Below are 27,219 nucleotides of genomic sequence, written 5' to 3'. Positions count from 1 at the left end.
GGAATTTTTATTAGTAGGCAATATTCAGTGCAGATTGGAGCTAATACCAGAGCAGAGAATAGAGCACAAACAAGTGGCCAGTTTGCATCTTTGTAAACAATGAACCTTCAAGATGTTTGCAGTTTTAGCAGTGATGTCTTTTGAATTTCAGCCAGAACACCCTGTAAAAGTGTTAATGCAAGTGATAATAACATGTATTCAATGTGTTCCAGTACCACACTACATTAGTCATATTTCATAAATATACTTTACTTAGAGGGAAGAATATCTTGAAACATTTTTTTTATCTCATTGTCTTATTTGTCATACAGTTTTAAGAGAATAACTTAAGTGCTAACTATTGTCTCAGAACTGATCCTAACAAATGCTTAACTGAGAATTTTTTGATTTGGATATAGGGAATGATTAGAACCCCTGTGTCCCATTTAGATTTAGTCTATTTGTACTGGTGACCATTGTCATCAGGACTGAAAGTTAAGGAAAATACATATATTTTCATTACCAAAAGAGATATAGACAAATGCAACTGGGGGCACCCATTTTAATGACATCTTAGATGCTATTTCACTCGCTTTGGATAGTATTCCTCTCACTTCTCATTGGGTCTACAGGACTGAAAGCGAAAGGAAATTTCTCCAGTGGGACACAGATGTTAAAAGAAAACATCAACAGGGGTTTCAGTCATTCTCTACTCTGTCCAAAAGAAAAAAAAAACATCTTGGTTGGGTTTTAGAGGTTTTGAATTTTTTTTCTATACAGCCAAAGTTCAACCATGTTTTTCTGTGTGTAGGCTGGGAGATTACATTCAGCTTCTGTATTGGAGCTTGCAGAGAGTTTAAAATATGATGAATCAGAGCAGTTTAGTTTTTTTCAAAGCATCCATACATGCCAAGTTCAATTTTACTGGTCACGCTACCCTGTTTGTTTGCTTTTGGATACAATCTAAAATCTATTTTTTTTGTGTCCCTAAATGGATGATTTCCTAAAAGTGTAGCTTTAGTGGAATAGAGTGCACTTCAAATACTTATAGGTTGATTTCCTAAAGAAAAATATACTGTGCACTACAAGTGCACGGCAAGTACACTTTGGAGTGCAGTTGCTCTAGATCTGAGGGGGAGCTCTGAAATGAGGAGAAGCTCTACCATCCAATCATGTACAAGCAAAAATGCTGTTTTTTATTTTTCTTGCATGTTCCTCTTAGATCTAGAGCAACTGCACTTGTGGGTGCACTTGCAGTGCACAGACTATTTCCCTTTAGCAAATCAACCCCTTAGTCATGTGTCCAAGAATTAAAAGAAAGACACTTAGGGGGTTATTTACAAAAGGCAAATCCACTTTGCACTAGAAGTCGGAATTTCCAACAACAAATGTTTGAGAGCTGGTTTTCAATTTTTCCAACAACAAAAGTTCTTTTTGGAAAATTCCGATTGCGTGTATGCAATTCCGATGCACAAAAATCCATGCATGCTCGGAATCAAGCAGAAGAGCCACACTGGCTATTGAACTTAATTTTTCTCGGCTCGTGGTGGGTGTTGTAAGGCACCGCTTTCTTGACGTTCGGAATTTTCGACAATATTTGTGTGACCGTGTGTATGCAACAGAAGTTTGAACCAACATTCTGTCGGAAAACAATCCACGGTTTTGTTGTCGGAATGTCCAATCGTGTGTACGCGGCATTAGTGCACTTGTAGGTGCACTGAAAGTGCACTTGGACGTTCAGTCACTGTAGATCTAAGAGGGACATGCAAGGAAAATAAAAAACAGAATTTTAGCTTGCACATGATTGGATGATAAAATCAGCAGAGCTTCCACACATTTCAGATCTTCCCATCAGATCTACAGCGACTGAACTTGCAAGTGCACTTGTAGTGCAAAGTGGATTTGCCTTTTGTAAAAAAAACACCCAATTTGCAGATGAGTGGATGAAGTGCACACATTGGGGGTTATTTACTAAAGGCAAATCCACTGTGCACTACAAGTGCACTGCAAGTGCAGTCGCTGTAGATCTGAGGAGGGAAATAAAAAGGGAAGGGAAATAAAAAACAGCATTTTTGCCAGCAAATGATTGGATGATAGAAATCAGCAGAGCGCCCCCTCATTTCAGATCTTCCCCATAGATCTTCATGACTGCACTTTCAAGTGAACTTGCAGTGAACAGTCTTTAGTAAATCAACCCCATTCTCTCTTGTTTAAGTTAACGTTCTTCTCCTTAAGTACATCAAGGACCGTAAATGTTGTGGCTGCTTGGAACAAACTTGTATGTATCATATACAGTGCTGGTACTGAGCATACTGTTTATATCATTCTTGTCACTATAAAGGTACCAGTTTGTGTTACTGTATATAATATATGATCTTTGTGAACTGTGTTTAAGCTTGAGTTTTAGATTGCATGGATGATCACTATAATATGTTGACAAAATGAATGCTTCTCTCACATATCCTACAGGAATACAAGTTCAGGTGGATACCTTTATTTTTATTTTTTTTATTTTGCTCATCACGTTTTTACCCTTTAGGTGCAAACCAGGATTCATGGGAGCACGATGTACTGCGACTGATCCTCTGAGAGTCATAAGAGCAGAAAGTATGTCCCAGTACTCTGATATTTGACTTTTTTATCCCCCAAATGCAGCAACAAATAAAAAAAATGATTAGCTCTTATGCTTCATGATGTCAATGATCAGAGATGATTTTCTTTTTTGTAGCACACATGACTTGTTCAATCAACCATTCAATCAAGACATTTTAAAATCAATCAATCATTGTTTGATATAATTATCAGTTTGTGCTTGTGTTATATACATGTTTCAAATAAAAATCCCACAAGTAAGTAAAAAAAATTATCTACAAGTCATGCCAGTACAAAAATTGAGACACGATCTTTGATGGTGGCATTCCAAAAACAATCAGTTTACACTTAAGGTTCTTCTTTCTGGCATATATTCAACTCTTTTCTTTTCTCTGTTTTCTCTACCTTTTTTTGTCTTTCCTCTCAGGTGCCCAAATGAATTTACTGGTGATCGCTGCCAAAACTACGTAATGGCCAGCTTCTACAGTACGTCTACTTCCTTTCTGTCTCTGCCTGAATAGGAGCATGTTCAATCGGTGCTGCTTTCTCGTTGCTGAATCTCTCTTCAGATCTCACCTAGTACTTGATTTGTTGTTCTCTACTAGGCTCAGTACTGTTTGCTCTGCCTGTAGCATGGCAAAAATAATAATAATGGATATTATTATTATTATTGGTATCTTGATATCCTTTTGATGCACTGGTGTGGATGGGCATGCATGTAATGTTAGCATAGAATATTATAAGAGATTGTAGCCTTGACAAAGGTAAGAAAACTATAAGATGCAGGATACCAAATGTAGAAATTCTAACATTTTGGTTTTCTTTTTTAATTATATATGGCTGAATAAATTAAGGAAAACAGTCAAAATTCAATTCTTATTTCTTTCATTAAAATATATATAGTTACACTTAAACAACATAATCACATTAATAACTACAGTAGCTAAAGTCCTGTAACTAACAGTTCTTTCCTAATCCTATTTCATCATCATGCTGCATTAATAGGCAAATCTTCCTCCAGCACTTGTACTGGACTACTCTCAGCACTGTTTCTAGATATATTGCAGCTTCTAAAGCACATGTAAATAATTCTTAATTTAAGCTCTGATTGTACATACATCATGACTTCCAAACTGATGACAAATACATCATTACTTTAAGATCCACCTAATTAGTTCTGAGTAGATTCAAACTTCTGCAGGTACATCAGTACCAATAATGATTGCCCTTTAAGACAGCAGCATTACCGCAGAAGTTCCTATGTTTTATGCAACACCACCCCAAGTGATAAAGATGTTCTAACATCACCTCCTAGCTCCTTTCTTTCTGAAATGCTGGCACATCTGCAAAAAAAAAAAAAAATCACCTTAACCCAAACTGGATAAACCCTAGCTCACTCATCGTTATAATTTGTAACAATAATTATGTTGCAGCTTGATGTGACTAGATAAGTGGAGTGGTCGCTTATTCTATCATTTTAACAATTAATTGTGGGCAGAATCGAATGCCTGATTTTGTGTTTCTGCATGCAGCATGATTAACAGCAAAGAAAAATGCACATGTTCTGTGTTTTTTTCTTTATGTCTTCTTCTCTTTTTTCCACTTCACTATAAAAACCTGACAAGGCCTGTTGTATACAGGCAATAGGCTCAATTCACAAAGTGAACACACCAGAAGTATACTTATTTCCAAAAAAGAGACAGTTCCAATCCAACATGATTTGAAAGTTACAGTCACATGGCTAAATTAAAGAGCTTCATTCTTGTGTTAAATATTTGTGAATTGATCTTAATTTCATGGGCACTTCCACATGATCTAATATTGGTAAAGTGATTCTGTAGCTAGGTGAAAAGAAAAAGGTTAATGCTTACCTGTGGCACCTTCGAAGTGTAAGCTTATTCGTTGCCAACTTAAACACTGCAACAGAGCAAAAACAATTGCACAAGTTACAGGACAAGTGCAGAGTTGTTTTAATGACAAATTAGTTAATGTGATCAAATTACACAGATGCAACAATTACAACATAACTGATGCAAAAAAAAAAAAAAAATTATAAAACAGTCCTGTAGCCTTACATTTGTACAGTAAATACCACCCTGTAATTCCAAAAGCATTTTAAATAATTGAGCACAGTATGTTTATTTTACAAAACATTTTTTTTACACTAAGCATATTTAGAAATATATTTAAAAACCCTATTCTTAATTGCAAATTATCATTATAATATTTATTTAATTTATTTAATTTGATATATTTTGAAGATAAATAATAATAGGCTAGTTTTGTTAGCTGTTACCTTCTGAACTGATTATCTGTCACCATCTGGTCCTTGGTGTTCAACTGTGTAACCCAGACAGAAAATCAATGAGACTAACAAAGTTTAAAGCTCACCTAGATCCCTCACGTGTGATGTACTTTATCATTTGTAAATGTTTTACATAAAAGAAAGCATTTTATTAATTCTAGAGTAATGGAATCATTCTTGGAACCAAATATCTGTTACATAATGTTTACATTTTCCTGGATATTTATTTTAAATTTCAGATATATTGACATTTACAATTCATTTACTGGCTAATTAATGAGACATAAAACAAATTCTTACAAAAGAAAAACCTAGAAAGAAACAGAGCCAGTGAAGCTGAATTTAGTTTAATCAAATATATAATGAACAATACTTTACTAATTTTTTTCATCTTCATATAAATCTACCATAATCATTTAACAATATATTAATATTCACATTTGCAATAATGTTAAATAAATGTAACATCCATATGCCTAAATAAAGTTCATCAACAATATAATCACTGCCAATAATTTAGATAAATAAAGCTTAAAAACATATTTTTGGAAGAAGGAAATGTTTTTGTAGTCTTATCAGATTGAAGCCGTTTTGAAAATGAAGAAAATTATTTTGCTTACTAGAGGCAGTGCAGACATATATTTCTTATCACTGCATTATAAGCAAATTCTTAGCTAAGCTCTGTGCCATGACCAAAAAATAAAAGTGTAGTGGTGAATAATTCAATGTTCCCTAGAGTAAATTTTAAAGAAACAATGCATGTTCTCTCAGCATGTTATCTTGTTAAGCCACACAGCCAATTCACACTCTACTTATGTAGATCATCTCAGATTGATTAATTTCAGATGGAAACTGCATAATGACTTCTTCTGAAAATTAACCTAACAGGCTTAACTTCCTGCCTAAAAATTAAATAAATGCAATAATATGTATGCATGGGCATGCCACTAACCAAGCTTTTGTGCAACTAATGTCTAATTAGCAACGTCAATGTAACCTCTTATTAATGGCTGTCTTTGGAAGAAATCTGGATGGATGCTATTTGAATCACTGTATTCCCTTGAAGTGTTACTGATTGAAGTCCAACAGTTCTAAGTCATCAGTCATTTTATATTATTTTTTATTTGTTGTTGTTACATTTGGCTTCAACTTTATTAGTTGCAGTACATGTTTATATATCTCAGCCATCTTCCATTGGTTGTTAGCATAGTTACTAAACAACTTATATGTATTGTTATGGTCATAATACGTATGCCTTTGTAATACCATATGGTTTATTCTCATTATAATTAATAGTTATTATAGATAGGATGATTATTTTGCATATAAAAGTTAACTGGTTAGCCTCTCATGTGTAATATAGTTCTAGTTTGCATTAATGGTGTATAGTGCAATTATAAACAGTATTGGGTATTGAAGTTAACTGACAGTATAGTTGTATAAATTTATATTGAATACTAGCAAATATATAAATGATGGTAGTTTTGCTAGTGATACATTGTCATAACTTAGAATAATTTTAAATGTTTTATAACACAATATTGAATATATTTACGAAAGCTAAAATTTATACATTCAGATTTCTTCCTCTATTCATATTGATATACAATGTCTGTGTTTACACTTTAAAATCAGACATGGACACTTAAATTGACCATTTACCATGCATCACATGTCTTGTTTAAATGTGCAGACATAGAGTAGCCATGGTATTCATGTATAATTTGTTTTGGAGTACAGTGTATTGCTCTTTTCTGAAACTTTTTCCCTTTTCTTTCTTTTTGTCAACTTTCTGCATTGGCAGAGCATCTTGGAATTGAATTTATGGGTATGGACCAATCATTCCTTTTAGCCTGCAGATATTAGAGCCTAAAAGCTTTAAAACCTTCTTTTTTTTCCTTCAATTCCTAACCAATTTCCTTATGCTTTGGAAGGGATCATACAGCTATAACGCAATTGTGGGTTAGATGTTCAGATTCATCTGTTCATAATAAATACCATATAATGTTTAAAATTAGAATAGATTCAAATCCCTGTAGAACTTGCTTGCACTTTTACTAAACTGATATGATGTATAGTTACACCAAGTATATTTTACTAATTGCTTAGGTGATGTTTGGAACATTGAACTGTGTACCCATACATTCTTTACTGAGCAGCTGTATATTAATAATCACAATACAAAAATTATAGAAAAAATTGGGTAAAATAAAAACATATAAATCTGAATCTGCTGGATATTTAAAGGACGATGTAATGGTATTAACACATGAACCATTTTTGCCATCAATAGTATTGAAATAATTATACATCATTTTTGTTGGTAGTCTTTCTTATCCTCCATCCACCACTTTATAGTTCAATTTTTTTTACCTACCACCTTTTCCTGGTAGTTAAATGTAAATTGGTCATCAGATCACTGCAGCATCTGCAAGGTCATAGAGTTTCTGCCTTTGTATTAACCTGAGCCTTACTAAAAAATTAATGATGGTATGGGAATTATGGAATGAAGGTTCTACTGTTACCCCACTCTTGGACCTCCAGTCAAAAAGTGAAAAAAAATTGTAGAAGTTCTCTGTGTAAATGGCTTATTAAATGGTAGTTATGGGGTGAGGTTCCCTTGCTATAATCTCAGCCTTTAATTTCTGTTAAAATGAAGGAATTTCAATTAAAGAGGAATTTTATGCTAAAATAAAATCCCTGCATCTATAGACACCTGCGATCCAACACTAACCTATCATGCCCTGTAAAGAAAATATCAGTATACATACCTTTTCTGAAGCTGATCCAAAACATTCACATGCTAAGCTGTCAGCCATGGCTTTTCTGTGGAGGAGGGTGCAGAGGACACTTCCAACAATGGTAGCCCCATAGTAACTCTATGGGTAACGTCACTTCCCATTCATTTTACAGCCATTGTCGGCCGTGTCCTCTGCAGAGCTTCCACCGCTGGAGATCGGGTCAGATCAGCTTCAGAAAAGGTATGTATACAATTTTTTTTTACAGGGCTACTAGATAGGTTAGTGTTAGATTGCGGTTGTCTATAGGTGCAGGGATTTTAGTTTTAGCGTGGAATTATGCTTTAAATGAAACAGTATACAAAAACTGTGAAGAGGATTGTACAGAGAATATCATCCATAATGCACTGTAACTATTAAAACTGAATTTCTGTTGATTTTCTCCCAGCAAATGAGTGAGATGACAACACAGGAATCTTGCCCACAAAGTGACATGTGGTTCATTCACACTATTAACAGAGGTTAGTGAGTGAGGGTAGTGAAACCTTACTCACAGAGTCTCAAGTACCCCATTATGAGTTCACTTTACGTGGAAAGGCCTGGGGCATGCCTTCATATAGCAAATATGCAAATCTATCTGATTGATGTATACAACATTAAATGTATATATGGTTAATATTTATCCATTGTGTAAACCAGAGATTTCAAGCTGTGGGTGAAAACCTCCCAAATGTTATCAGCTGTGTTTTACAAATAAACATGAAATACATGGCAAAGAACTTTTAGAGCTCTCTGGGTTATCTGAAATTCCAGCACAGCAGTAGCAACCTACCGGTTGGCTGGCTTTGTCTGATTGAAATCTTGGACGAGGCTGTCCAATAAGGGATGAGTCACTTGTATGACTTATTCAGTTGTGTATTTAATTTGTTGCTTAATCTATTGATCTTCATATACAGTTTTTAACAGGTGTTAATGAGCTTCTGGAAAATAAGTAAAAAGCTCCCAAGGTGGAGCTTCTAAATCAGGATCAAAAAATGGAAATTAATAATATGTAATATTATTTTTACCTGACCAAAAAAATTTAAAGTCAATTTTTTTAGTCTGGATAATAATAAAAGAAGGAAAGAAAGTATATACAAAATCACTCTATATTCCCTATAAATAATGATCTTTACATTTTAGTAATAGCCCACATAGCACAAGGAATGCCCACAAACAGATTAATATTCAGCCTTTAGAATTTAAAAACACAAACATTTATTTTTTATTTTTAAAATATCTACTATTATCATATCATACTTTTCTAATACCAAAACAGGGTTTTCATATGTTTTACTATATATATATATATATATATATATATATATAATTATATAATATATATATATATATATATATATATATATATATATATATATATATATATATATATATATATATATATATATATATATACACACACACACACACTTCCTTAATAATTTATGCTTCTGAACATTTCACTGTATTTTCTTCTATGTTCATATTTTACATACAGGTATGGGATCTCTTGTCTAAATTGCTTCCATAAATTGGAGCATTGCACTGTAGTGTCTTTATTGTTCCCAAGGCACCACAGAAAATGTAGGGGGTGGGAGTTACAATTTAATAGGATCAGTTCACTTTGTTATTTTGTGGGGTTCTTGGATAACAGTTTCTCTGTAAGTAACTGCCTCTTCTATCCATGTTACAAACTATTTTCCTGCTTTCATTCTTCCTCCATTTGTGTATTTGACTAGCATAAGCTGATCATTTCTATTTTATCACACATAGTACATTTTACAGTTAGGAATATAGGTTATGTAGGGTGTAGGCATTTGTTGGTATCAAGGTTTATTCATTGGAATTTAGCCAATGATGCATATAACCAGATCTGACAGATTTGGCCTTTTAGGCTACATTTGCACATGTGTCAATGTGTCATTTATTTTGATTGGCACCCAAAAGCACATATACAGCACCTCACAATACATCTGCTTTATGCCATCCCATAATATAAAGAAATAGTGCAGGAGAATTACTGGCTGTTTATAAGTAAATTGATTAGATAATCAGTATGTGTTACTGGCACCTTAATTGTGAAGTAGCGTAGATCTGACCCAAAGTAAAATAAAGCAAATCAGGGATCAAAATCTTATTTTAATTAAATTTACATGCCAAATATCTCAGCTATAGTTTTAAATCTATCCTAATTCTGCTAATAGCATACTTGAGATGAATAACCTGGCCATGTTCCCAACTGACAGTTGGCTTCAAAAATTAATCAGTACGATTATTGCCAAGTTATTTTCTATATTCATTTAAAATTGTTTTGTATGTTGCATAAAAGTAGTAAACACATCATGAAACTAAAATGAGATGAGATCTGCTGGACTTGATCTGGCTCTACATATTTGCTTATATTATTAGAAATTAGTGTGCAATTTTGAAAAATCAGCTATTGTGTGTGGTAAAAGGCACATCAAAAAATCCCACAATGATGCCTGAATGAAAGCTTTAAAGGGATTGCCTCATTAGGGGTGGGTACCATCATCCTATAGTAATTGAAGAAGGAAGACAGAGATATATCAGGGACTACTCCTAAAGGGGCCCTAATCGCCAGTGGTGGTAGGACTGTTGCGGTACCCAGAAACAAACGGTTATTTATAAAAAGATTAACAAATTTATTAAAAAAAATATAATTACAAAAGTACAAAACTAGGAAGTCACGAAAGTGACAAGACACACATTTACAAACTCCACAGATAGGTAGAGGCGAAATAATGATGTGAATAGTGACGTATCCTCGACATGTTTCATGGCCACTGTTTTTATTAAATGTTTTTAATTTTGTGTGTGTTGTCACTTTCGTGACTTCCTAGTTTTGTACTTTTGTAGTTATATTTTTTTGTAATAAATTGTTAATCTTTTTAAAAACAAGCGTTTGTTTCTGGGTACCACAGCAGTCCTACCACCACTGAATGAAAGCTTTGATTTTGTATCCCGTAGTTCTGTTTAGTTAATTTTATGCATGTAAATCTTTTATAACAAAAACTGATCTTGAGCACACTGAATTATTTAGCTATTTTCTTTCAAGTGCTCCAGTTGCAGAATTTAGGTTTTGTTGTTAATTGCTAGATATCAGGTACATTTTTAAGATTCAAAACAACCTGTGACACCTAAGGGCAGCACAAATAATGCATGACGTGCATCACAGTGATATATGGGTGTGGCTTTAGGACCCATATTTTAATAGCTACATTCCTTTGTATCATTTGCATGCTATGGACATTGTATTCACATGACAAACGTTTTGTTTCAAAGAGATACCCACCCATGGTACAGACCTCTGTTGATGTCAGCAGTGACCCAGGTAGAAAATATTCACAAGTTTTATTTTCTACGTATTGACATACAACCACTGATCAGATTTAAAGTAAAAAACTGGAAAACTACAGTTGAGCAAAAGTTTAAAACAGATATGATAAAAAATTAATAAAACATGATTTATGAAAATTAGTAAAAACAACAGATCTTTTGCATTTAGGTAATGTACATTCCCATGTGTATACATCACACATTAACATGTAAATGCATCATCCTTCCCTATCTATATGCATCATCCTCCACAATCAACATGTATCTGCATTACCTCCCCCCACCCATACATGACCCATTCAATCCCAGAAGTATCTATATAAAAATACATTATGTCCAAAGTATATATACTACCACATTACCTTCTTAAATATACATTATTTTATACATTTGTCTTCTCCTCCAAAAAAGTGTGCACACAAAGCTAAAAAGGTGAAATGCCATTAATGGCATTGCTACTGCTTCACAAACATAGCTTTTTCATACCTGATCTCTGGAGGTGATGAGATGTATTTTTAGGTGGATACTTTAACAAATGGTAATGGTGTTTGCCGGTTTGACAGCCAACTCTACCGCTAGATATGAAGATGAATGCTTTGTAGATATTTTGTATTAATATGCTCTATCGAGTTTAAAGAAAATATGTATATCGTCTATGAAGTACAAAGCAGCAGATTAGCTTTAATGCCCTCTCCCCCTTCATTAGAATTTCATTTAATTCCTTCAATCCCCTATTACTTCTCCCAGCTGCTGGTAGAAATATGGGTATGGAAGAGCTGTAACTAACTCCATGTAACAGCACTGGTGCTTGGTGAATGGGCAAGCCATATCAAATGGCATAGGATGCCATTAGCCATTTTTTCTTTCTTCCTTGCAGTGTAAGCATTGGCTTTTGGGAAGGGAGCATTGAAAATAACCTGTTGCTATGACAATTTGGGGAGCACATTGAAAATTGTTCATTCAGTAATATTCAAGTCACACAATAGCACATGCATTTAGCCTTATGCATTTCATTGTAGAGGAAAAAAAAAAAGTAAAACCTAATTGGAAAACCCAGTTTTATGTTGCTAACCAAATTAAACCTGATAAACATAAAATTAATAACCTATCTTGCTTCCTTATGCTTCTACGGTTTCTTGAAATATCTATTGTCCCCCACGTTCCACTCTTGTTTTTGCTATAATAGTATATACTTGGACACAGTATACGTTGTCCAGAATTAATCTCTTGATTGAGCTACTGAACACACATATTAATACATGATAATATAGGTAGTCAATGCTACACCTTTTTTATATCATTTCACAACTATCCCTTATTAAATTAATTCTGACAAGGAGCTGCAGGATCAATTCAATTTTGAAGTACTGGGTTTATCAGTTCAACAAACATGCCAGTTTTTCTTCAGTTTAGAGTGTGAGCAATATATTTAATTTACCTTTAGGTGTGATTACCTGAAAACGTCTATGCCAGTCATGTGAATTGAGCATAAGTTTATGATATAGTTATAAACCAGACCTCACCAAAAATAGTGCAGGTGTTATGCTGTATGAGAAATCCCTTCAAACTCTGCTTCAGTCTTTTTTTCAAGCATTTCCTCACTTTGTTTTTTCCAGTATCAAGCATGCTGTGCCAGGCCTACAGTTGACTCCTTAACCTGTATCCCTTAACCTTATATTTTCCTCTGTACAATCCCACTCTAACTCTGCCTGTCCTTCATGATTTTCCTCCCTCTAATTCTTTCTCTATATTTAATTTTTCGTTATCAGTGCAGCTTTCCCTTAGTAAAAGCTGACTTCTTTCACCTTATTAATAATCTTTGCTGTTCATTTTTGTTTGACAATGTTCATAACTGTTAACTGTATATTTCATGATCATGACTTTGGCTTGCAAGATCTTCATTTTCATGCTAAAAGGTGCACTGTATCTTAAAATATTATTGATCAGGAATTGTACTTACATGCTAAAAAATTGCTTAACTCACTTTCATACATTGTTGAAGGTTTAATATGTATTTAGCAATTATACCAATGGTGAAGCCATATTGCAATTAAGTCAAATATTGGGAGTATATGCCAAGCTTTCTTTAACCTTTATGATTTGGAAGGGCAAGAAAGAAACACTAAAATATCAGAATTCTGTTTAACTCATTTCAAACTAAGCCTATAATAGCAAGTTGCATTTGGCTCCATCAAAGGTTAAAAAATATTTTCTTAAGGGGAAGAAGAAGGGGTCCTACTTTAAGTTTTACACTAAAATGATAGCAGTCTGTGTAAATAATACTTTAGAACAATGTTAAGATGTCATAGTTTATGTAGACTTCTCTCCTTCTACTTCTCCTTTTTGCATATATTAAACACATTAAATTCCTAAACTTTAGAATCATACAAATTTAGTGTTACACAAGAGAATAACTTTTACCGCTTTTGCTAACTTTTTCATACATATCTTTAAGGTATTTTAATGCCTGCAGGCTATTTAGGAAATATGGGCCATGGGAATTAAATATGTTGAAAGACAATTTTTTTTTCTACTGCTTTATTTTCTCCCAATTATAATACCTATTGATAATCTAATTTTGTTGTTTCATGGGTAAGGCTAGAAAAGGTAGAAATGTTTTTTATACCGCTGTCCTCTTTTTGAAAAAAGCTAAAAATATTTTTTTTTTTAAGTTATGGCATTGCTAATCGATTACAGATGTATTAAATTTTTTATAATTAATATATATTTCTGATAAAATTTCTATAAGGTAAGTGCAAATAAATTTTCCTTTCAATCGTTAATATTTATTTAAAATATTACTAAAGACCATACAGTTACAATCTAGATAAAAGTAAACTGTGAAGCAGAAGGCACATCTAATATATCGTGCCATTGGCACATAACATCAGGTTTCATATTGTTTTCTTCATGGTTTAAAGCTTAATTTAATGTTCAGTTTAAATCAGCTAAATACATTGAAGGCACATCAAAACAAAAGGTGTTTACACTTAGTTTGTGCAATCTGGGTAGAGATGTCTGTCTCTTACTAACATGATGTAGACAGAAGACCATTGCTCTTTCTGTTGAAGCAGCAGTCTCTCTGCAGAGGTCCAACACACCCTGTTATGTTAGACCTATAGCTCTGCAATCAGCATAGTTCACATTCCTTGTTGACTGGAAACCTCTGACTCAGCAGGGGATGTGTTCGAACTCTCTAGAGAGACTACACCATACAGAGTGCCATGGGTTCTTCTCTATGGTATACTGGCAGTAGACAGGCTTTTCTACTCAGACTGTGGCTGTTTTCTAAAGAATTGTATGAGTTTGCACACCTTTTGTTTTGATGCACCAATAATGTATTTAGCTGATTTAAAGTAAAGGTCCAGTTAGGTGTAATTATTTGTAAAATAAATTTATATACGATTTATGATTTTTTTTCAGAATTATCATAAACAAAACTAATTTACTAATTTCTACATAGTTATCTTGATCTGATTTATTAGTGTAGAATCATTTATGTGGGTAGGATAAAAAAAGTAAGAGCATACAGTTCTTTTTTATGTGTCACATAATACCCTTTCACACATTCATTTGCATTAGGCTTACTTGCAAAAAAACGCATCAACCGATGTCAAGCATGCAAATAATAGTTTAAACTACTTTCATATTTGATTTTGTAAGCTTTCTGTAAGTCAGCGCACAAAATCTTCACTTGCCTAAAGATTAACTTAGTGTTTTCCAGATATAAAGGAAGATTGATCTGACCGTTTAAATTCTGTGCTCGGAAATCACATCACTGCTGGGTTATTTTACCTTGATTAATGCTTGACCTTTTTGTACAGTCTAACAAAATTACGCTACAAACTGAAATTATTTTAAGGAAGTGGGGGCAGGGAGGGCAAATTATCATTGTTCTTCTGTGCACTGTCTGTAGAAGACAAAAAAAGGAAGGCAGTATAACTGATAATCCTTTTGCATATAAAGTTTAGCATAACATTTATTTTAGATTTTATCTTACCTAGAGATACAACGTTTCATGAATTTGTAATGACCCAATTCACTAATTTATTTATTTCAATAACATGCTTTGGCAAAAAAAATCTTAAAAGTTGTAGTAATACCTCCATAGTCTTCCAAGATGGTGCACAGTCCTGGTAGGGGTAAGCCACACTCCCCAGTATGAAAAAAGTGCCAGCAGCAAGTACATACTATATACATGTTTGTATTTGTTCTTGCTTTATCAAAAGTCACTTCTAAATGACTGGCTGGTTAGTCCTTTACTTGTTCTATACTTGATAGAAACTTGACAGGGAGATATTTTTTTGCCGAGGAAACCGGTCGGGTGTACATTTTCATCGAGGAAACTGTCGAGAAACTCGATGAGACAAAAAGAGAGCAAGTTCTCTATTTCCTCGACGGGAATGGAGAAACTTACCTTGTCGAGTTCCTCGACAGCCTAACAAGGAACTTGACGAGAAAAATGATGTGTTTTGCCCGTCGAGTTCCTCGGTCGTGTGTACGAGGCTTAAGTGTATGCAGCATAAGCAGCCCTTGTTGTCAGTACACATATATTGACTTGAGTATTTGACTAACCTTGAAAGGTCGAACCCATAAATGTTTCCCACATCTTGCAGTGCCATTATAGTGCATTTCAATAGGAAGCTGAAACATTAGAATTGTGCTGTGAATGCAGGAAGAAACATTCTTAGGTTGTAAATTGGCTTTTGCACACTGACAGCAGTGGTTACAGCTAAAGGTGAAATGAAAAAGCTACTTGTAAGGGCACCTGGGCTAAATGACTACATTATGGACTACCTGGCACCTTATGATGTTTGACAATAAATTCTGTTTTTGCAATGAGAGGTTTTCATTAAACAAAAATACTAAGACAGCATCAACATTTTAAACATTTTTTCTGCCTCTTTACTCAGGATGTAGTATCCATTTAGAAGGTGTCTTACTAAAGGGGCAATGTGTATAACAGCCCATTATATCTGTGTTCATCTCAAACTCGTAGTCAACATTAATGAAATTAAAAGTAACGGGATTATGAACTTAAACAAACCACAGGTTGGTACATTCCTTTTTAAGATACCGTATTTTCCGGCGTATAAGACGACCCGGCGTATAAGACGACCCCCTAATTTTCCAGGAAAAAAATTGATTTTGGGATATACTCACTGTATAAGACTACCCCCTTCTTACTGTCTTTCTGGAAGCTGAGGGGGAGCCAGAACCGCTGACAGAAACAGGCTTTTTCAAATCTCACTGTGCCATTACATTACATTCCTCACTGTGCCATTACATTACATGCCCAGACTGTGCCATTACATTACTCACTGTGCCATTACATTACATGCCCAGACTGTGCCATTACATTACTCACTGTGCCATTACATTACATGCCCAGACTGTGCCATTACATTACATGCCCAGACTGTGCCATTGTGCCATTACATGCCCCCACATTGCCATTGTGCCATTACATGCCCCCACATTGCCATTGTGCCATTACATGCCCCCACATTGCCATCACTTGCCCCTCACATTGCCATTGTGCCATCACTTGCCCCCACTGTGCCTGAACTTGTTGCCCCCCCAGTGCAATAACACTCACTTTTTCCCCCAGCGCTGACAGTGTCCCATGCTGCGATCGCGATCGTGAAGGATTTCAAAGCCGCGCCTTCACTGCAGAGTGTTCTGTGATAGGATGAACAAAAATCTTCCCAGCAGCGCCTCTGTTATGTTTCCCGCCTATCACGGACGTCTTCTCATCTCGTCCGAGGATGAGAAGGCATCTGTGATAGGAGGAACAAAGAACAGAGGCGCTGCTGGGAAGATTTTTGTTCATCCTATCACAGAACACTCTGCAGTGAAGGCACGGCTTTGAAATCCTTCACGATCGCGATCGCAGCATGGGACACTGTCAGCGCTGGGGGAAAAAAGTGAGTACTGAGACTGTACCCGGCGTATAAGACGACCCCCGACTTTGGATGCATTTTTTTGCATCCAGAAAGTCGTCTTATACGCCGGAAAATACGGTACCTTCTAAATCATATTAATTTTAATAATTTATTTAAGATACAGTGCACTTAATAACTGAAAAATGTTTTATATATATATATACTTTAACTTCTCTTGCTTTTATTTGTATCTTTCACTTTTTTGCAAGCCAAATTCAAATGTGTATATATGTCTGTTTCTTTGATAGTGTATAGTGAAGGCAACAAACTTATTATATAATGATAAGAAAAATATCAAATCATAATGACAATAAAGTAATAAAAAAATAACAATGTAAGATGAAAATATTAGATTTTTCTTTTACTAGCTAGTTTGTCATCTTACAGTTAAGTGTTAACACAGGCATACACCTACGCCATATTTATTATGTACTTAATACATTTCTTAATATTTCACAATTATAAAATTTTCCATATGATCATTTAAGCAGATGATCTATAACATTTTGTAAGTTGCCTTCACATAATCTGCGACAAAAATGTTATGTCACAAGCACCACTGTCAGGGGTAGTAAATAATTAAAATACTTATTATAATGTAGATACATTTATGATGAATTTATCTAGATACACATCTCAGCATTTTTTTGTTTCTCGACTCTTGGGGCTCCAGAGAATTGTATTTATGAAATACAAATATTTAACCAATATTTAGATTATTTCCTAATTTTTACTTACATTTAAATTAACAATTTCATGGGGACAATATAGTAAAATTATTTGGGACTTTTGTTATTTGTTGAACTTGACGTTTGAGTAGTTCTTTTTTTTATTTTTACCTTTCTAGAAGCTGAAGAATTGTACCAGAAACGAGTGCTGACCATTACCGGCATCTGCATTGCCCTGCTTGTAGTGGGCATCATGTGTGTTGTGGCCTACTGCAAAACAAAGTAAACCTTCATCTAATCTAATATTATTTGTTAACACAAAAATAAGGTTTAACATGTTTGTTCAAATGCTCGACAATCATGATATATATATACTTGATTTACTAAAAGTCTAGTGAAATTTCACTTTGCAATCTAAATGTTCTTAGCTTTGTGAATAGAATGAAGTTACGTTAATTTCAGTCTTTCAATTAAGTACAAGCAAGTTGTATATGTTTCTATGCACGTTTGGGTAAAAAAAACTTCATTTTGTTAACTAAGTTAACCTCCCTGGCGGTATGATTCTGTCTGGAATTACGTACCAAAAGCGGTACATTTATTTTGCAAGGAAATTGGCGTTTTATACTGTAGGCCTGTAATTTTTAGAAATAACTCACTTAAATCTGACCAAGCAAGAGTCTTGTAGGCATCCCGGGTATGATTTTTTTTTTAAAACAAAATTATAAATTATAATATAATAAATAATTATAAATAATTATAACAAATAATAATATAATTATAATAAAAATTATTCAATAATGTAATCAACTCAAAATCACTGAAATTTGCAGTTGCAGAATTGTCGCTGTCATTATTTTATTTTTTTTATGACGAATTTCCCCGCAAATCGCTATCGCACATTTCTGCAAGTGATTATAATTTATTATCGCTGTTTTCTAGCTGATCTAAAACCATTTTTGACATAAAGGGACACTTTTGGACAATCTACAGTTTTTAGGCAGAAATTACATTTTTTATTATATAAAAGTACATGTAGGACACTGGGCAGACCACTAGGGACAAGGGGGGTGTGTATTTTTTACATACAGTACTGTAATCTATAAGATTACAGTATACTGTATGTAATGTGTTTGTTTACTTTTTTGAATTTGGCGCCGTTCTCCGCCCCCGTGCGTCGTAACGTCGCAGGGAACGGAGATCGGCGGCACACGGGGACTGTGAATCGAGCGAGGAGGTCCCGCTCGCTCACACAGCGGGTGGCATCGCTGGATCCAGGGACAAGGTGAGTAAACCAAGCCTGTGGATCCAGCGAAAGGTAAGCCCGTCCAGCCCGAGCGTGTCTCGGGTTTGCCGATCCTAACATGTAAAACCAACCCCGAGACACGCTCGGGTTTACCGTCAGGGGGGTTAAGCAAAGTGAACATTCTCTAAATCTTTTGTAAAGCAATTCCATTGTGTTTTTTTCAATCCCTCACTGCACTAAATAATCTCTTTATATCTAATGTGTATGATTTTTATATCTGACAGTTACTTACAATGTCACCCTTTTGTTGTAAAATGTTATCAAAATGAGTGCTTCTATAGTTACCTATATTTACAAAAAATAATTAAACATTGCAACGTGTTATGCAATGGGTTCTATGCAGTGGGTAAAATAACTATTGAACATGTAACCATTTTTCTAGGTAAATATATTTCTAAAGGTGCTATTGACATGCAATGTTCACCACATGTTGGTAACAACCCATGCAATCCATGCATACAAAGAAAACAAAACAAATGCGTTCAGAAATTAAGTTATGTGTAATAAAATAGAATGACACAGGGAAAAGGTACTGAACACACTAACTGAAATGTATTTAATTGTGTTGGTAATGACAGCTTCAAGACGCCTCCTGTATGGAGTAACTAGTTGCATGCATTGCTCAGGTGTTATTTTGGCCCACTCTTCCACACAAACAGTCTTCAAATCTTGACGGTTCTGTGGGCCTCTTCTATGAACTCTCAACTTTAGTTCTTTCCATAGATGTTCTTTTAGATTCAAGTCAGGTGATTGAATTTGCCATTCTAGCATCTTTATTTTCCTTCTTTAAAACCAATTTAGAGTTTCCTTGGCTTTATGTTTGACATCATTGTCTTGCTGAAATATCCACCCTCGTTTCATCTTCATCATCCTGGTAGATGGCATCAGATTTTTATAAAGAATGTCTTGGTACATTTTTCCATTCATCCTTGCTTCAATGATATGAAGTTTGCCAGTACCGTATGCTGAAAAACAACCCCACACCACAGTAATCCCACCTCCAAACTTCACTTGTTGGTATGGTGTTTTTGTGGTGATGTGCCATTTGACCTCCAAACATGGTGTGTATTATTCAATTTTGGTCTCATCTGACAAGACTATATTCTCCCCGTATTTCATAGGCTTGTATAAATGTTGTGCAGCAAACTTTAACATGCTTTTTCTTCAGCAATGGAGAAGTGAGCATGTACACTGGTCATGGCGGTTGAGTGCATTATAGCTAATTCCAGATTTTTGAAGCTTTCCACACGTGGTCCTTGGTTTTGGACAACTCTTCTTAAATATTTTCACCCCTCTGTCAGAAATCTTGCGAGGAGCACCTGTTCGTTGCCGGTTTATGGTGAAATTATGTTCTTTCCACTTCCAGATTATGGCCCCAACAGTGCTCAATATAATATTCATAAGTTTAGAATGCATTCTGTAACCAATACCATCAGTATGTTTTGCAAACCGTAAAGTTGCGAAGGTCTTGAGAGAGCTCTTTGCTTTTACCTATCATGAAATGTTTCTTGTGTGACACCTTGGTAATGAGACTTTTTATAGGCCATCAGTTGAGACTGAACCAGCTGACATTAATTTGCACTGACAAGAGGCAGGATTGCTTTCTAATTACTGATAGATTTCAGCTGGTGTCTCGGCTTTCCATGCCTTTTTGCACCTCCCTTTCGTCATGTATTCAATAATTTTTCCCTGTGTCATTCCATTTTTTTTTACGCATAACTTAATTTCTGGACGTGTTTATTTTAGTTTATTTGTATGTATGGATTACATGGGTTGTTACCGACGTATGGTGAATAATTCATGTCAATAGCACCTTTAGAAATATATTTACCTAGAAAACTGGCGTTCAATACTTATTTTACCCACTGTATTTAAAGTTAGTTGGATTTACAAATGGGTCATTATCAAGTTAACTAGGATCTCATGCAAGTATTGCTTGGTCCTTGCATAAGAGTTTAGTTTAACTTGATAAAGAATAATCTGTAGATCTAGCTGACTATTGGGCCATATGCCCCTGCACGCATACATCCTAGATGTCTATTCACTCCATATTTCAGCCTGTCATAGATTTTGACAGGCTGCTGGCAGCAGGGCTAGACAATGTACCTATGCCTTGCTGGGCACTCAAAATTACGCTTTTGAGACTCAGAAGTCAAATCACCCTTGTACATGTAGCCTACTGTAAGACTGGTATTATCCTATTATAAAATACTTCATACATACATACTGGCTTACATTCTGAGAATTTTTACTACAGGGACTTTTTTTTCCTTCAAAGAACTGCTAGAAATGTTATGAATACACACTTGTCAGCTCTCCGCAGTCTGCTATAAGTGATATTTATTTAACAAATAAAACAATGGCCTTGTTTACTACCCAGTATTACTAAACTGTTCATTTTAAACTCACTTTTAGGAAACAGAGAAAAAAGTTGCACGATCGTCTTAGACAAAGTCTTCGCTCAGAACGGAACAATATGGTGAACATGGCAAATGGTCCACATCATCCAAATCCGCAACCAGAAAATGTCCAGCTGGTAAATGTAGGTTTATGTAAAGCAACTGTAATACTTATCACTGTAGCACATAAGCTGGAGCTTTGGGTTGGACTAGGAACAAAACAAAGGCAAAATATAACAGTGTTATTGTTAAAAGTGAATGATCACAATCCCTGCATGTGATTTAACATGAATATATTTCTTTTAAATATAATTCTTTATTAAACATTTTTTTCCAGTTATAACAAAAGATACAAACAATATAGACAGTATCAAGAGAAGGAATATATCTATGTTACGATATAAAAAACAAAACAATACAGAAATAATTCTAGCCATCCGACCAAAGTAAATAAAAACAATAATTAGAGCCTGCAACATATCAAAATAAAACGTCATAAAATTAAGGATATATACCTGAAGAACAAAGGAAATAAGAAATGTGCCTAGTAGAAAATATTACCACTATTGTTAACCTAAGGTGCATTCCCTACCTATTTCTGCCTAAATTCTTCAAAATTTTACCTGCCAGGCTCTATACCCATATACTATGGTGCCCCAAATGTCGAAGACTGGCTGCCCAGTAATAAAAGTGCAAGTGGTCAGTAGATACTGCTCCTCATGCATTTTACATTTTTTAGCATGTACAATTGTTGTATGTTAAATTGCGACCAGTTTTTTTTATAGGAACTTTGTTAGAAAAAAAAAAAAAATCTTTGTATACCCGTTCTATATTTAAAAACTTGTATTTGATAAATTCCTTTTTTAAAAGATACTTTTTATATGTAAATCAAAAAGTACAGTTAAGTAATGACTTTTTGTGTTTGTTTATTTTATACAGCAATATGTTTCCAAAAATGTTATATCCAGTGAACACGTGATAGAACGGGAAACAGAAACATCGTTTTCTACAAGTCATTATACGTCAACAACACACCATTCAACGACAGTTACGCAAACACCAAGCCACAGGTTTGTGTGCTTTCTGTTCACCATCCATGAACACATTTTTAAAACACCATATAGACCTGAGACTTCCAATTGTGAAAAACAAATTCAAGAGAATGACACCACATTTGGAACAATTAAAGTGGTTGTAAAGCCTTAAAGTGATTGTAAAGTCTTATTTATTTTTTTAAATAACAGACATATCATACTTACCTGCTCTATGCAATGGTTTTGCACAGAGCAGCCTGGATCCTCCTCTTCTCAGGTCTCTCTTCACTGCTCCTGGCCCCTCCCTCCTAGAGTGAAAAATCTTCTGCGCTGCAGAGTCAGATCCGATCCAGCGGTGCGTACGATTGCAGCTGCTCCAGCCATAGTCTCTTTCCTCATTAAACAGATTGATACCAGCAGGAGCCATTGGCTCCCACTGCTGTCAATTAAATTCTGTGACACGGGAGTTGGGGGCGGAACAGAGTCTCACTGTCTGTGTCAATGGACGCAGCAGTGGGACTCGGAAACTAGTCCTTAAGAGTGCCCCTATGGAAAGTGGCTTTCCGTGGGGGCACCCCGATGAAGAGGAGGAGCCTGGAGCGCTGGCGGGGGACCCCAGAAGAAGAGGATCTGGGCTTCTCTGTGCAAAATCATTGCACAGAGCAGGTAAGTATAGACATGTTTGGTATTTTAATTAAAAAAAAGCTTTATAACCACTTTTATTATATATTGTGTAGCTTTTTCACTCAAAAATGTTTACTAGTTTATGCAGTCAGTTTAAAAAATTTACTATAGGATTACAGACTGTTCTCTCAAACAAGGTAAATGTTCACTAAACTTAGTAAGGTGAAGTTGTTTCACTTGAATCGTCCAATCATGTGCAAGCTATTTTGATGTCAACTTCACATTTTAGTGAAGGTAAACGGTCTCTACTTCTTGGGTGATTTAAACCCTATGAATCAAAGAGATTTATTGACAAAGTGGAGTGTATGGGTAAGAAAAAAGGCCTGTATAAATTATTAGCCCCTACTTATAAGGGCTTCAATGATTTAACAAATCGTATTACTATCCCTGTTTTTTCTTTATTTTCCAAAGGTATTTTAAACTGTATTTTTAAAATTCTGCTACAAAGTAAGATATAACATGTTTTGTGGTTAACCACTTCAATACCAGGCACTTATGCACCTTCCTGCCCAAGCCAATTTTTAGCTTTCAGCGCTGTCGCAATTTGAATGACAATTGCGCGGCCGTGCTACACTATACCCAAATGAAATTTTTATCATTTTGTTCACAGAAATAGAGCTTTCTTTTGGTGGTATTTGATCACCTATGCGATTTTTATTTTTTGCGCAAGAACTAAAAAAAGGCAGAAAATTTGGAAAAAAAATAAAGTTTTTATTTTTTTCTGTTACATTTTTTTGTAAATAAGTACATTTTCTTCTTCAATTATGGGCACTGATAAGGCGCCACTGATGGGCACCGATGAGGTGCCACCAATGAGGTGGCACCAATGAGGTGGCACTGATGATGGTCACTGATAGGTGGCACTGATGGTCACTGATAGGCGGCACTGATGAGAACTTATAGGTGGCGCTGGTACTGATGGGCACTCATAGGCAGCACTGATGGGCACTCATAGGCGGCACTTATGGGTGGCACTGATAGGTGGCACAGATGGGCACTGGTGGGCATGGATGGGCACTCAGAGGTAGCACTGATGGACACTGAGGGGTGGCACTGATACTGATGGTGGTATTGCTGGGCATCACTTTTTTTTATGTTGTGCCCATGTTGCAAGTCAGTTCCCATTTGTGGGCACTGATTGACATCTATTGCGAAGATTTTTTAAACATGTTGATGGCCATGGGGTACATACCTGGCCATCCACATGTTTCCCCCTTCCCTGGTGGTCCTGGTGGCTTCCCTGATGGTCCAGTGTGAGCATACATGGGGGGCTACACTGATAAACAATCAGCGTATACCCCCCATGTCAGGAGAGCCGCCGACCGGCTCTCCTCTACTCATGTCTGTCAGATGCGAGTGAGGAAGAGCCGATCCTGTTTACAACATGATCAGCCGTGATTGGACACGGCTGATCACGTGGTAAAGAGCCTCCACCGGAGGCTCTTTACCGGGGTCGCAGATGCAGGGTGTCAGACTGACACTTCGCATCACCGATCGTCCCGCTGCGCGCCCCCACGGGCTCGCGCCGGCATGTTATCCAGCTGAACGTCAATAGACGTCCAGTCAGGATAACTGAACCACTTCCCGGACGTCAATTGTCTATTGACTGGGCGGGAAGTGGTTAAAGACCCATTACATTTTCGTGGTGTGTTAATGCACAACATGCATGTTATGTTGCATGTTAACTTGTGTTAAGACAACCAAGGTCTAATACACCAAAATAAACAGAAACATTTTTAGCCATGCAGTGTACCACATCGCAAAGTAGTACATTACTGTAAATTGTCGTGCTTCCAATGCCAGTGCATTGGAAAAAGGTGCACTGTGGTACCATTCAAAAAAATGGCACTGCCGCACACTGGCGTGCATAGCATGTGACTACAACACAACAGGGAAAATGGGGCTAAAAATGTGAAAACTCACAGGTCATGAAGTAACCAACTTGCTTAATTGACAGTATGGTAATTACAGTATATACTAAAGATAAGTAAACAAGCAAATATGTGCAAACTGCAAAAAATAAAGTGCTATATGATGTATACCAGGACAGCTAATATACAGTGTATAGTGTAATACACTTGCTAGTCCACCAAAATAATAATATTAATATCATACAACATCAAAGGGTGATCAATACATAAAGTGACACTGTGCAAATAAGCAAAAAAGTGCAAAGAATAGCAAAAAATGACAACAGTGCAAAAAGTGCAAACGGTGCAACGATGCACACAATGTGAAAATGGTTCAATATTGCAATATGAATGAAATAGATGAAAATAAAGTTCTAGAGCGTCCCATGTATTTGTCAGGGGGACAAATCCTCCAATATCTCCAAAATCTTGATGTGAGTATTTCCTTAATTGGAGTATTGAACCATGATGACTATCCTTCACCAGTCTCCCAGAACTCTCACCTTACATATATATTATAACAGGCACATCAACTTTTTTCAATCTTCTTTGTTATTAGATAATGGGGTTGTTCACTACTTCTCTCCTTTCTCCTCTTCAATCTCACTATCCTGTAGGAAATAACAGGAGAAGGGGGAACGCCAGCCCGTGCCCAGGAATAAGCAAGGAGGAGAGGAAACTCCAATAGTGTAGTAGTTTAGATAAAACTTTAATAAGCACACACGTAAAAATGGACTCTTACAATAAATAAAATGGTAGCAAGCTTGTTAGGGTAAATCTGCAGCGTGTAAACACTGTCTTACTGTTCCCTCTGCTCCTTCCGGTCTGCGGTCTGCGGAGATTGAGGCCACCGCAGACCGGAAGGAGCAGGGGAAACAGTAAGACAGCGTATACACGCTGGAGATTTACCCTAACAAGCTTGCTACCATTTTATTTATTGTAAGAATCCAGTTTTACGTGTGTGCTTATTAAAGTTTTATCTAAACCACTACACTATTGGAGTTTCCTCTCCTCTTTGCTTATTCCTGGGCATGGGCTGGAGTCCCACTCCCCCCTCCTCCTGTTATTTCCTACAGGATAGTGAGATTGAAGGGGAGAAAGGAGAGAAGTAGCGAACAACCCCATTATCCAATAACAAAGAAGATTGAAAAAAGTTGATGTGCCTGTTATAATATATCTGTAAGGTGAGAGTTCTGGGAGACTGGTGAAGGAAAGTCATCATGGTTCAATACTCCAATTAAGGGAATATTTACATCAAGATTTTGGAGATATTGGAGGATTTTTTCCCCCTGACAAATACATGGGACGCTCTAGAACTTTATTTTCATTTATTTCATCCATATTGCAATATTGAACCATTTTTCACATTGTGTGCATTGTTGCACCTTTTGCAACTTTATTTTTTGCAGCTTGCACATATTTGTTTGTTTAGTTATCTTTAGCGCAAGATTATTTTAAGAGTTATTTATTCAGTTATGTGTACAGTAAACACTATTAGATCTAGCAGCTATTTTGCTTTAACCTCTGCACATTCATATCTACTCATTAGTAGCGCGAGGGACACCTTCTTTTTAATTACAGTATGCAAATTAAAGGTGCTTATCTAAAATGTGTGTCTGTTTTATTCATAGCTGGAGTAATGGCCAGTCAGAAAGCATTATTTCAGAAAGTCACTCGGTGATTGTGACATCTTCAGTAGAAAATAGTAGACATACAAGTCCTACAGGACCAAGGGGGCGATTGAATGGTATTGGATGTCCTAGAGACTGCAGCTATCTTAGACATGCTAGAGACACACCCGATTCATATAGAGATTCACCACACAGTGAAAGGTAAGTCATTTTTTGGGGTTTTATGAGGTTCCCTTATAGGAATAAAAACGTACCAAAAGTAGAGCATTTGAAAAACTGTGACTAGTTTTACGTGTATAGTGTATATACTGTGGGAAAAAAGGGTGATAAGAGGGCGCTCTAGTACGTGCATAAAACTACTTATTGGCTTAACACAACCTGGAATAAATATACATGTACAACAATAAAATTTATATAATTAAGAGATAGCAATGGCTTACCACCAATTAAGTGATTCAGTCCGTGAATGACTAATTGAATAAAAGAGTCCCAATAGAAAGTGAAGTGTAAATTCAGCAGAAATTCTTCAATTACTCTGCACAATTATTTCCAAAATAGTAACGTGTTCCTTCACCAAGATAAGATATGTCATCTTCACCCGAAGTGCTCAGACAAAATAATGCACTTACCACATG

The 27,219-nt window shown here is 35.6% G+C and overlaps 1 protein-coding gene across 12 annotated transcripts in view; it reads left to right on the top strand.

Annotated features, from left to right (window-relative positions):
• The window catches only part of NRG1 (neuregulin 1), a 944,897-nt gene that overhangs the window by 911,716 nt on the left and 5,962 nt on the right, over nt 1–27,219 (top strand). For 6 of the 12 annotated variants that reach the window (XM_040325332.1, XM_040325326.1, XM_040325325.1 and 3 more), the window contains 6 exons: nt 2,519–2,586; nt 6,681–6,704; nt 17,803–17,905; nt 21,342–21,468; nt 22,265–22,395; nt 26,585–26,785. In XM_040325332.1, coding sequence (XP_040181266.1) covers nt 2,519–2,586; nt 6,681–6,704; nt 17,803–17,905; nt 21,342–21,468; nt 22,265–22,395; nt 26,585–26,785 — 654 coding nt within the window. Of the gene's footprint in view, nt 1–2,518; nt 2,587–2,998; nt 3,058–6,680; nt 6,705–17,802; nt 17,906–21,341; nt 21,469–22,264; nt 22,396–26,584; nt 26,786–27,219 lie in introns of all 12 variants that reach the window. The other 6 variants (XM_040325328.1, XM_040325336.1, XM_040325330.1 and 3 more) reach the window with 4 other exon arrangements.

Source organism: Rana temporaria, chromosome 1 (genome assembly GCF_905171775.1).
Source record: "Rana temporaria chromosome 1, aRanTem1.1, whole genome shotgun sequence".
Classification (NCBI taxonomy): domain Eukaryota; kingdom Metazoa; phylum Chordata; class Amphibia; order Anura; family Ranidae; genus Rana; species Rana temporaria.
Note: the sequence above shows the minus strand (reverse complement) of the source record. Positions and strands in the feature narration are given on the sequence as shown.